The sequence below is a fragment of the Cricetulus griseus genome (genome assembly GCF_003668045.3).
Source record: "Cricetulus griseus strain 17A/GY chromosome 1 unlocalized genomic scaffold, alternate assembly CriGri-PICRH-1.0 chr1_0, whole genome shotgun sequence".
In the NCBI taxonomy this organism is placed as follows: domain Eukaryota; kingdom Metazoa; phylum Chordata; class Mammalia; order Rodentia; family Cricetidae; genus Cricetulus; species Cricetulus griseus.
This window is the reverse complement of record NW_023276806.1, coordinates 208,393,609-208,406,790: the sequence shown is the minus strand read 5'-3', so window position 1 is coordinate 208,406,790 and position 13,182 is coordinate 208,393,609. Positions and strand designations below refer to the sequence as shown.

The 13,182-nt window shown below is 36.7% G+C and overlaps 1 protein-coding gene across 1 annotated transcript in view; it reads left to right on the top strand.

Annotated features, from left to right (window-relative positions):
- Cftr (CF transmembrane conductance regulator) overlaps nt 1–13,182 on the top strand; it is a 140,163-nt gene that overhangs the window by 19,457 nt on the left and 107,524 nt on the right. Inside the window, exon 3 of the mRNA XM_035451397.1 lies at nt 6,203–6,313. Within this exon, the coding sequence (XP_035307288.1) occupies nt 6,203–6,313 (111 nt within the window). The remainder of the gene's footprint in view (nt 1–6,202; nt 6,314–13,182) is intronic.

Below are 13,182 nucleotides of genomic sequence, written 5' to 3'. Positions count from 1 at the left end.
ACTCCTCTCCCCTCTCTTCTATACTCCCTTTCCCTTTCCCTCCCCTTTCCCCTTCACTCTCTCTCTCCCCTCTCCTCCATGGTTTATATTTAGAGTTTATCTCATGAAACAGACTTGCTTTATTCAAGTTTGGCCTCATTTTGCAACAAAGTTACAAACTGGTTTCTATTAGGATGCCACAATGCCTATAAGTCTTAAGCCTTTAGAAGTTTTGTTTTTCAGACTTTGTTGATCATTTTGTTGAGTAGTACATAATTAGTAGATCTTCCAAAATTCATTGATTCCATTCTGTTTTATCCTTCTAAAGCAGAATAATCATGTCCCCTTGAAAATTATATAGATTATGATTTGATTATATAGATTATGATTATGATTTGATTATAATTTGAAAATTATAGCCTTGTGAATAATTATTTCTCAAACACAAAAATGGCCAAGCATTAGCAGTCATGCATAGTACTTTTGTCTGGCTCGATCTCGTTCAGGTCTAAAGTTAGATTGAATTCCTGAAGTCTACTTGTTTTTTTTTTTTAATAAATTTTATTTAAATTAGAAACAAGCTTATTTTAGATACTAATCTCAGTTCCCTCTCCCTCCCTACCTCCCATGCCCCCCACTAGCGTTTCATCCCATCCCATCCACTCCTCAAGGAGGGTGAGGCCTCCCATGAGGGATCATCAAAGTCTTACACATCATTTGGGACAGGACCTAGGCCCTCCCCTTGTATCTAGGCTGAGAGAGTATCCCTCCATGGGGAATGGGCTCCCCAAACCCATTCATGCACTGGAGATAAATACTGTTTCCACTGCCAGATATCCCATAGACTGTCCAGGCTTTCCAACTGACACACATGTTCAGGGGCCCTGGTTGGGTCTTATGCTGGTTCCCCAGCTGTCAGACTAGCGTCTGTGAACTTGCACTTGCACAGGTCAGCTGTTTCTGTGGGTTTCCCCAGCATGGTCTTGACCTATTTGCTCATCACTCAAGTCTACTTGCTTTTTATAGAGATTTTATAAACTGGGTCTAATTTAGTTTTTTTTTTTAATTACTTGAAAAACTACATATGGCTATAAAATAACTGTGAATCTAAATTGATAAAACAATTGTGACACTCAAAATGCTATTCATACATTTTTAAAAATGTTATAGAAGTTAGTTATCTTTTAGCATTAAATTCTTCCTCCTCATAACCACTTAGCAAAATAGCGCAAAATAGCTAAAGCAACTTGTTAGGATAGAGCTATGCTATACAACTGATTCCAATGACTTGTCTCTGCTTCAATGACTAGCTGATTAGGATTATACAGGCAATGGGAGATACTTTTAACTCATGTAAATTTAAGGGGGTGATAAGTAAATTTCTAGTGTTTGGATAACTTTAACTTGATTTCTTAAGAACTATTTTATCTAAAAATGAAAAAGGTCATGAGTGTGGGCTAACATGTCACTTGTGATAGAAATGTCATAAAACTGGTGGTTTGGGTCTTTAAACTAATTTGACTTAAGTTTAATAAAAAGTAATGTTAAATACTGCAGATGTATAATTTCTCTGCGCAAATAATGATTGAGTTTGAAAATATCTGATACATAATCTTCATATGACATTTTAGCAGATGAGAATGTCATGTGTCTCTGTTAGATTAAAGCTAAATGTCAGTTGGAAAACTGGTTATTACCTTTCTTTAACAAAAAACAATTTCTAAGTTACTACTACAGTTTTCCCATTACAATGGCTTGAAACCTAAAAGCCACATATGTAAAGGTAATAACCAGTAATGACTTATTGGAACTGCCTTGTAGAACAAGAACTGACACCAGACCACAGTTTGACCAAGATTCTTTAATGATACACATATCTTTCTCCTGCATTTTTGGTTCCTCTCTTTAAGCCTAAGGTGTTGTCAGTATCCTGAAGATGGATTTGCAGTGGGGAGCTATAGAACCCCCTTTTCTGTTCTTCTGTGTGCCCACTTAGATTATATCTTCTGTCTGTGTCTTCTATCACTCCTCATCTCTTTGACTGGCATATTAGGACAGGTGGCTGAGCCTGTCCTAGAGCAAGGACTTCTGCCCTCAATCTCTGGGAACAAATTATTTCATTATTATCTGTTTAAATTAGAGTTTTTCCAAAGAAATGAAACCAGCTAAATTAAACACAGTAAGATTAGTGCACGCATCTTTAAAACCTAACATGCCAGCATTGTTCATAACAAAACTTGCAGCTTCTTATGGTTAAGTGAACATTAAAGTATATCTAAGATGATAGGCTTTTCCCCTGAATATTAGTAAACTCTAAAAATGTGCATATGCTATGAGTCTGCTACCTCATAATTAACTAGCTTCTGTTAGAAAAACCCTAATTTTGAAAACCATCAAATTTTCTAGGAATACGAACTCTTAAGTTCATTGATTTAGTGGCTGGCCATTAGATGTGAGGGGAAGAGCTAGCAGGGCAGTGGAAGACAGAAAAAAGACCATCAATGTAATGCTTTCTGTTGTTCCAATTGAACCTACTCAGACTCATGAAATACCTGAGTGCCTACTACTTTCTGATGGGAGAAATACTGAGCTGAAAAATCCTAGCTTGAACATAGTTGAATATGTTCAATTTATACAAGTCCATTAAATAGAATCTCTGAAAAGAAGGAATGACTTAAATTTCACATTGACATTGCATAGTGTCTAAAACTTGGATGCCTGGTTTCTTTAATTTTGTTTTATATTTCTTAGACTGGCCTACAGTTGTCATAGAGAACTCATTGTTAGGAGAAATTTCATTTGATTTATTCTCAAGAAATAAGACCTTAATGTAAGGCAACTCTCTGGTGATTGCAGACAGCCCTAGGCTAATAGGTTTTAAGAGTTTTCTAGACTTACTTATGTGTATGAGTGTTTTGCATGAGTTCCTGGAGCCCTCCGATATCAAAAGAGGGCATCAGGTCCCCTGGACTTGGAGTTACAGATGGTTGTGAGCCACCATGTTGGTCCTGGGAATCAAACCCTGGTCCTTTATATGAAAAGCAAGTGCTAGGGCCGGAGGGATAGTTCAGCCGTTAAAGGCTAGGCTCACAACCAAAACTATAAGAGCAAGTGCTCTAAACCACTAATCATGGATACTATCCCTAGATTTTAGTTTTTAAAATTTGGTTTGAACCAGTTTAAATTTGGAAACATAAATCCAGGTTTACTGTAACATAACTGCCAAGAAGTGCTAACTGCAGATGGTGAGCTTGGATATTGTACTACTGAATTTATTTGGCTTGATGGTTGTTGGGCTATGGTTCTCTTGGTAAAGCTAGTTGTTACAGTGTAACATATCTTAAAATACTCTGAGATAACAAAGATGATTTTTCTAAAAAATCCCATACATTATATTATTTTGAACTGAGCTGCAAGCTCATTCATTAGTATGGCTACCAAATCTTATACATGGACCAATAGAATCATGATTATATGTTTTAAGGGTTTAAGAAAAATTTAAAATTTCTTGTGAATGCTTTTTGAGGCATGGTATTGGAAGACAGTGGGATTCTGCTCTTTTAAAGAGATGCATGATTTTAATAGTTTCAGATATATTGAGAGCACAAAGCTGCTAGTAGGTGTAATGCATTTTTTTTTACTGTGTTCTATAGATCATCATTCTGTCCATGCCATTGTCCTTCTGAGATTTCAAATCTCTGCCAGGTGTGATGTACACACTTGAATCTTTCTAGCTGAGATGATCTATGAACTCACTGCTAAACATAACCACTGTTAAATATCAAATTATAGAATTTCCATTTCAATATGTAAACAAAAGTTCAATAGTTTATGGCTTTGCATTTATTCCATGTGTTGCTGTTTTGGTATTGAGGTCATTTGTGTTCATTGTCTCTGAGGTGGTGGGCGTGCTAATATTATATGCAGCTCAGTTCTCTTCCCACTTCTGTGTTCAATGATCTCATCTTTGGTCACTTGAATTGATCACGGTAAGAGTATTTATAAAGTAGTGAATGGTCAGCTTTTGCTTTTGTTTTCTGGAAAAGGGATTATTTGCTTGCAACCCACACCCCTACCTATTACCTATTAGTTTTCCCTCCCCTTGATTTTGCTCTCCTACATGTGTGTCTAAATTTATTACCACCCACTATACCTAATTTTCTTAAAGTTGAACATGGTAAAGAACGAGTTCAAAAGAATTTGGAGAAATCTTTTATATTAATGATTCAGAAAAGTTTTATGCCTCTGGGTACCATTTCCCAAGCCAGGTAATAAGGCTTTAACACCCCCCTCAGTTTCAAAATGAAAATAACAGCATGCTAATAGTTGTGAAAGTTCTTTGGCAAATGCTAAATAGATACTTTTATTGATGTCTCAGTTTTATTTCTTAACTAGCTGCCACCTGTATTACAGCATCACTTTCTGTCTGTCAGATAATGACTGGGGTAGTGAATACCTAGTTGTGCCATCCTTTCTCAGATAATATCACCAGAGATAATATCTGCATGTTGGTGACACTTCTTTTCCTGATACATTCAGACAGCTCATGTATATTCACTATTTTTTTCCTCCAGGAAGAATGACCAGTGAATCACAGAGGGCTGTGAAGACTAAAGCTAGTTATTACCCTTTGTTAAGAGGCACTTGTTAAAATGCAAATTTGCAAGTTAATGGGGGAAAGTGACACATTACACCATAGTCACTCACTAATAACTTATCAAGAATTGGCTGATGAAGTTACTTAGTTTGGGGGATGGATCTAAATTCAGATCAGTCTTAGACAAACTACAGAAGAATTAAGGACATAGGGCTGGACCTAGTGAGCAAGCCACAGACTGAAGTAGTATAAAGAAGAATGTGGACCCTTAGATGAGAGGGGTAAGGGTCCACCTAAAACAGTAACAAAATGTTGACATTTGACTTTGACATGACATTTCTTTACTCTCTCTTGAATGACTTTGATAGAGTATGTTTTTCTGTTACATGTTTATCTTATTTCTCAGATTCTGATTTTTGGTGGTTTAGCATGCATGTTTTAAAAACATTACTACAAAATCTCAAATGAGGTACTGAGGGAGAAAATGGTTTTGAAAACTGCTAAATCCTAATGAATTCCTTCCTTAAACAAATACATAAAATTTAAGCTGATTAAGACTTCATTCTTTATAATTTCCTTTACAATTTTCTCTTGATATATGGTTTACATTTTATAATTTTTCCTTTCCCTCTCTGCCTTTCTTCTAGCGTGCGTATGTATATATGTATGTATGTATGTATGTATGTATGTATCTATCTATCTATCTATCTATCTATCTATCTATCTATCTATATCTATCTATCTTGGCCCTAACTCACTATCTACTCAAGCTGGCCTTAAACTCATTATACAGACAGGATGACCTCTAAAATCACCTAATGTTTTTCTCACCCTCCCAAGATCTGGAACTATAGACATATACCAACATGTCTGGCTTGCTTTCAAAATACTTTTAATTGTGGTCTGAAAGAGAATGGATCCCATAGATAGGCTCCAGTATTTGAATACTTGGTCTCTAGTTGGTGAAACTGTTTGGGAAGGATTAGGAGGTATGGGCTTGTTGGAAGAAGTGTCGCTTGTGGCACACTACATATTATGTATAAATATATGTCTGTTTTTGTGATGTTTCTCATGATTTTTCCATAGTAGTTAAAAGCAGCATGTTTGAGCAAACATGACTACTCTGCTTTCCTCTATCAGTTTCTCTAGTTTTTGTCATAAATTGCTATTTATTCAATTCCTAATAAAGACCCACAGGGTAAGGAGAAAAAAGTTGATGATCCCTACTTTCAAGAAATGATATAGAGATAATTATGTCAGCTAACTGGTATAAGCTATTTGCCATCTCTCATTATTCTCATTCCTTTTAATGGCTAACTCATTGTTCAATACCCTAGGCTGCACTGACAAAATTATGAGTATTGATTGTCTGTTTTACATTCTTCAGTCTCTTTTCCTCTGGGGAAAGAGTAGACTGTAATAGACTCCTTGTCTATTAAAAAGAAGCAATGGCATTAGTTCAGGGTTGTTGATGTTTATATGGGTATATCAAGTAAGATGAATATTGTTGTATTTACATTTTACTTTCATATTTCTATATTTTCTGCATTTCAATTGGTGCCAGAATCGTATCTGTTTTTGAAACCGTATCAACTGAGTATGTCTGTTTGTCTTCCTCTCTTTTAGCTGGACCACACCAATTTTGAAAAAGGGATACAGACAGCACTTGGAGTTATCAGATGTATACCAAGCCCCTTCTTCTGATTCAGCTGACCACTTGTCTGAACAGCTAGAAAGGTATGATCTTATCCATGACTTTACTAGCAGAAGAAAAACATTCTTAGTGTCTTTTAGAAAACAGAAAACTGGTGTATTTGAGGTTTAATTTTTAAAAGGCACATTTAAAATAGGAACATCTTATACTCCTGCTGAATCTTGGCCAGCTCAAGAATTAAACAATGAAACCATGAATGAAAGGTAACCATTTTCTTAAGAAATGGCCTCTTTACTAAAATAAATGATATCTATTCTGAGAATTTATTTTTCTTTAGAAAACATGAAAGAAGATTTGCAAAGACTTGGATAGCATCACTGTAAAGCAGATAACCTGTATTTGTTTCCAAAATGTGTGTGGCAGTAGGGATGGGAGGCAGGGCCTTCCTCTTGCTTGGCAAGCACTCTAACAATAAGGTACATTTTTAGCCTTGGTCTTTTGAGACAAGATCTTATTTCTTAGCCCAAGCTAGCATTTATATCACTACATACGCAGGATGGCCTCAAAGCAACCTTCTTTTTGCCTCAGCATCTCAAGTCCTGGGACTATAGGAATGTGTCACCATGTCTGGCTTGCTTTCAAAGTATTTCTTAATTGAAAATGTTTATTATTATGGTGGTCTGAATGAGAGTAGCCCTCACAGGATCCTATATTTGAATACTTTGTTCCCAGTTGGTGAAACTTTTTGGGAAGGACTAGGAGGTGTGGCCTTTAAGGTTTCAAAAGCCCATGCTGTTCCAAATAAGCTCTCTGCCTCCTGAATGCATCTCAAGATGTAAGCTCTCAGCTGCTCCAGCACTGTCTGCCGGCCTGCTGCTAAGCTCTCCACCATGATGGTCATAAACTTACCCTCTAAAACTGTAAGCCTCCCATGAACTCTTTCTTCTATAAGTTGTCTTGGTCATGGTGCCTTGGCACAGTAGTATAAAAGTAACCAAAAATTATATTAATCAAAACCTATAAGTTGGTTGAATATTCTTAAAATACTGGTTTCTATTATGAATGTATAAAGTGGGTGTAATTAATTTTCTGATGCTAAAACAAAATATATTAGGATTTTTTGAGATAAGAACTTAAAGTATAATTTTTTCTTTTCAATTTTGGCTTATTTTGTTGAGAATTTTATGCAAGCAAATAATGTTTTTATCCAATTCCTGGTGTCTATCTCCCTACCCCTTTTCCCTCCCAACTTCATGTACTCTTTTTTAAGACTCACTGCCTCCAATTAGTGCTGCTAATATGTTAATGGTCATAGGACTATCTACTGGATCATTGGTGGCCTCTCAGGGGCTGCATCCCTGAAGAAAAGTGACTCTCCATCAATTACTGTTAGCTTCCCAGGTAGGGGTGGGACTTCATGAACTCTTCCTTCCACCCATACTGAGATTCTCTGTGCCTTGATCTTGTGCAAGTCTTGTACATGCAATTGCAACTGCTATGATTTCATGTGTGCAACAGTGCTGTCATGTCCAGCAAATGTTGACAACACATAATTATTTTGCTAGAGATATCCAATAATTCCAGCTCTTAAAATCATTCCACATGCACTTCCATGAAGATCCCTGACCAGATAGGTGTCCCATTTAGAGCTGAGAACTCGTGTCTCTTAATATGTACACACTGATGAGTTGTGGGTCTCTAAACTACTTGCTGTCTACTGCTTATCTGATGAAGTTGAGACATGCACTGATCTATGGATATAAAGGTCTTTGTTGTAGATCACATGGTTTACAAATGAGTAAGATTGTTACTTTTCTCCCCTAGTAGCATGCATAAACCTTCAGCACTATGATCACTAGCCAAAGGATGAAGCTTCCATATTGGTACCAGATTGATTTTTTTCACATCCTATGACTCCAGTATGTTAAACTTCATCAGTAGGGTTTTACTGTCAAATTATGGAAGCTAACCAAGAACATTGATAGTTTATAGCCTGTAATGTTGGTGGGGGGCTTTGTGGAACTCCAGTGACCAAATACTCTAGCAATATAACCAACTCCTGGCACTGAGATTTTTATTTGCTATCCTATGGTGTCAAAGAGAGGCATTGAGTCTTGATGAAAATTGCATGGAATCTGTGGACTGCTTTTGATAGAATGGCCACTCATTTGTTTTTCTTTTTAAAAGAAACTGAGTGTGCTTGTGTATGGTGTGTATGGATTTAGAATTATAATATCTAAATGTGGTACCTCTTAATGGATTATTCTTCCAATGGATATGGTGTTTTACCATCCTTAATATCTTCTAAGTAGTTTTAGCTTGAAGCTCATCGTGTCAAGTATTCCTGGCAGTATCCTCTGTAGAAATGGCTTAGTGCTTGTAAATTCCTTAATCTCATTTTATCATTGAAAAATACTTAAATTTTGATATTTTTGCTGAATATAATAGTGTGGGTTTACAATTATGCTTTAGAACTAGGAATATACCTTCTCAAGTCTCTCTGCATTTAGAAGAAAGGATAATCCAGGAGGATAAGGCTACTAATTTTGGAGTGAGGGATAGGGTCATGGAAGGAGTTGGAGGAGAGGGACTTGGAGAGGTCTGGAGGGAGGAAAACAAATTTATGTAATTATATTTTAATTTAAAATATAAAAAGTAAATACATTTTCAAAGAAAAGTTTCCATTGAATAATCAGGTACTATTCTGATGGCCCTGCCCTTAGAAGTGACTTAACATTTTTTTTCTTTCAATCCCTTTCTTCTGTACTTTTAATTTTTGACCATAATATGTAGTGAGGATTTTTTTGTGGCCCTATCTATTTGGCCTTGTGGAAGGCCTCTTGTACCTAGATGGGCATCTGTTTCTCTAGATTTGGAAAATTTTCTTATATGGTTTTATTGGCAATGTTTGCAAAGCCTTCACTATGAGCTCCAGAGGTTTTAGACATTATGGTTATGTGTATTTTTAAGATTCATTCCTTACTCTTACTGAGTAATTCAATTCCTATATATTGTCTTCAGCTCCAATTCTACTGTGATCTTTTCTACGGATAGGATTTCCCACTGAGATTTTTATTTGTATTGATTTATCTTTCATTTCTAGAATCGTTTTAGTTTGTTTTTTCACCCAAGCAATTCTCTAAACTGAATTCTATTATCATGTCTTGTATTGGCTTCTTTATTTAGTTAATCCATTTGTTCTTTTGTAGTATATTCATGTCTATTTTCAGTTGTTTGAATATACTTATAATCTTCCAGGTTATTTTTATTAGGTTTTATAATTGTGGGATTAGTAATTTGTGGAGGAAACATGGTATATTGGTTTTTCCCATTGATTTCATTTCTGTATTAGGATTTGTACATTTGAAGTGGTTTGTTGAGTTCCCTCCTCCTCTTTTTTATTCAAGTCACCATATTTCACTGCAGGTATCTACAATGTTCATGAGAGGACTAAGTCTCAGTAGGGCTGAGACTACCATTTTTATTTGTGGGGCTGTTGCAGGAAATTTGTGGCAGAGTGGGTAGCCTAAGTAAAGGTAACCAACTTCCCTGCTTAATGCACAAGGATATGTATAGTAAGAAATTACCAGTACGGAGTCAGGTAGAAATATAAGGGTATTTAATAGGGAAAAGCCTTACTTACAGAGCGAACCAGCCAGCCGGTGGTAGTCTGTACAGCAAGAAGCAAAGAGAGACCGAAACCGAAAATGCAGTCCCCCTACTCACTCTGACCACTCCCTCACAAGCCCTCAGGTACTCTTGTAGCCAGCCCCTAAGAAGGCGTGGCTACAGCTTCCCCTACAATTCCCCTTTTAGTCTAAAAGAGGATTAAAACTTAACAGTATACACTATCCTAAGTGACAACAATGGGGAAAGGGGGCGTAGCATTCTCCAAGTTACTTCCTGCTGAAATGGGATGATGATAGTCATGTGGGGTCCTGTAGAAAGAAAATGTTAGTATCCAGTCCATGTTAGATGGGATTCATTTGATTGAAGATCTCGCTTGAAATCCTCAACTTGATTGAAGTCAGTACCTGAATCTCTGGCCGGAGTGTCAGCTGAAATGGAGCAAGTTGGATCCAGTGTAGTCGAGGAGCTGTGGCCCATTTTCTTTCTAGGGTGTCTAGGGATTGCTGTCAGGCAGGTCTTCATTGGCTGTGTGGGACTCAAACATGAACAGTTAGCAGAGAAATGTTTGCTTGTGTATGTACACATGCTAGGGAATGCAACCATGAGAGCATAACAATTATGAAAGGGTGTACACCTTGAGAGAAAGATCCAAGAAAAGACAAAGACAGTCCCCAAATTCTTCTTTTATTCTGTATTACATCAATTGGCTTCTTGATACAACACAGAAACACTAAAGCTTAGTTAAATAATGTGCTTGGATTTTAGAGGAGGAAAGCCAAATCCACCTCTAAATCCAGCATTGGTTTAATTGAATAGGGACTAGGAAATAAAGAGAAATAGAGTTTTTTGAGAGACAGCTGTAAAGTTTACCGTATGGCACATTCCTTCTATTTGATGGTTATAGCTACCTTTTCTTCTTAAGTATCTACCCATGTAGTGTCTTTTGCCTTCTGAAGATGAGTTTTCCTGTGAAGATAAAAGCAAAACACTTCCCTTTCCTTTGGGAGGCTTCTATTTAGTTTATAAGATATACCTTAGTAGAATACCTGTTATTTGTCCTTGTCGAGAGGTTTTTCCTTTTCCAGTCGAATCTTGATCAACTTTGATGGTATCCAAAGTTTTTTTTCTCCTGTAGAAACCAATTTTGATTTTTTGTGGAAATACAAGTAAAACCTTTATTTTTAAATAGCCTGTCCTTAGACTTAAACTTTAAAGTTAAAGCATTTTTAAAATGTATAAGTTGGATTAATTTAGCAGTATTTATAATCAAATGTATTTTAGCAGCAGTAATTCTTTCCTTGGCAATCAAACAAATTAAAGACAACAGTATGGCATTTAGTATCCAGATTCTCTGTATATTTTTCATCTCTAGGTGGCTTTTTTATTATTCTACTTTTACTTCCTTTTGTTTCTTTTTTTTTTTTGAGACAGCGTTTCTCTGTGGAAATCCGCCTGCCTCTGCTTTCTTCAGCAAATCCTACCCGTGTTGGCCACCATAACCGGTTACTCTATTTCCTCCTGTTACTTTTTCTCTCACAAGCTTACATATATTTTTAAATGTATTGTAAACCTTTAGAGGTTTTTCTTTATCTTAATCTGTCTTTATCATCTCAGAAGTCCGAGTATAACGCCCAAGAGCATCGGGACAGTGCGAGCATATGGAAGCTGCTCCAATGCCTCTCAGCAGCCCGACAGGGCAGGCTGTGGCGGCAGGTTTCCCTCTTTCTCTGGAAACCTTGGGGCATGGGGTCATCCCACTCCTGACACCAGATATAGTAAAAAATTACCAATACGGAGTCAGGTAGAAATATAAGGGTATTTAATAGGGAAAAGCCTTACTTACAGAGCGAACCAGCCAGCCGGTGGTAGTCTGTACAGCAAAAAGCAAAGAGAGACCAAAACCAAAAATACAGTCCCCCTACTCACTCTGACCACTCCCTCACAAGCCCTCAGGTACTCTTGTAGCCAGCCCCTAAGAAGGCGTGGCTACAGCTTCCCCTACAGATATGTTGTTTGGGTATCTGGAGCAAGATTCCTGTGAGTTGTAATCAGGCCTTGTGTAGGTTGCTGGTAGTGAGCACGTAGAGGGTCACCTTTGAAATCTGAATATGTGAATGCCATTATACTTTGTGGAAACCTTAAGATAATAGCTATTGAATATCAACAAAATATGAAAATTTAATAATTTTGAGGGTCTGTTACATATCAACCATAATTTCTCATCGTGACCACTCTGGAAGAAAGTCATAATTATCTTCACCCTACAGAAGAGCAAGCCACAGCTTTGAGATAATGTGATTTGCTAACCACTGAATGATGAAGCTATAATTCGGTCCAGGTGAACTTATCATAGTTCCCATTTCTGGGTATTGGTTGTGGCCATTGTGATTGTGGGGGATAGAACCCAATCAACTAGGTTTATCAATTAAAAAGAGGACATTTGATAACTCATGAAGCCTAAATTATGTGAATGTCTAGGTAGAGAACTAGTCCAAGGAAGTCAGTGACTCCTAGCACTGAAAGATCTACTGTGACATTTGCCCTGTTCTGGCTAATTTCCTTAGACTAGTTTTCTACTCAGGTGAACCTCTCAGAACTCTATGCTTATACCTTTCTTTGCCACATTCAACCCTTCCTTCCTTCCTTTCTTCCTTTCTTCCTTCTTTCCTCCCTTTCTTCTGTCTTCCCTCCATTCCTTCCTTCTTCTCCCCTCTCTATTTTTTCTTTTGTCACCATATTTATAGAATTATCTAACTTGATGTTATTTTTCTGCTTAGTTTTCTGACCCCCATTTTGATTATTTTAAAATACATCTATTTTCTTTTAATTCAACCTCTTTGTCTCAGAATAGATACATAAATTCTAATAACAAATAAATTCTAACATTTATAATTGTGGTTATAGTATTGTTATAATTTTTATCTATTGATGTTATTTTATTAGAAATTTATTGAAACTACTTTTTTACACCCTTGGGAAAGTGACTCCAAGTATTCAGTTTGTTAGTAGAGGTACATTGACTCTGGTTCACTTTTGTGGTCATGAGATTGAATCATCTATATTACTGAAGAATGAAAATCATACACCCACTCTATGTTCCTAACTAACTAATGAGCTTTGCAAGTCGAGTTCTTCCTCAGAAAGCCTGTTGTGCTGCTGGATCAATATTATCTACTCTTGTTGCTAACTCCTCCTCTATAGCTGCAAACTATTCAAGTTCCACCAATTAAAACAACAGTTTTCCATTTCCCTCAAGTCACTACATCTCTCCCATTGCATAGCTTACAATTCTCTGCTGATCTGGTCTTCATTTATCATCCAT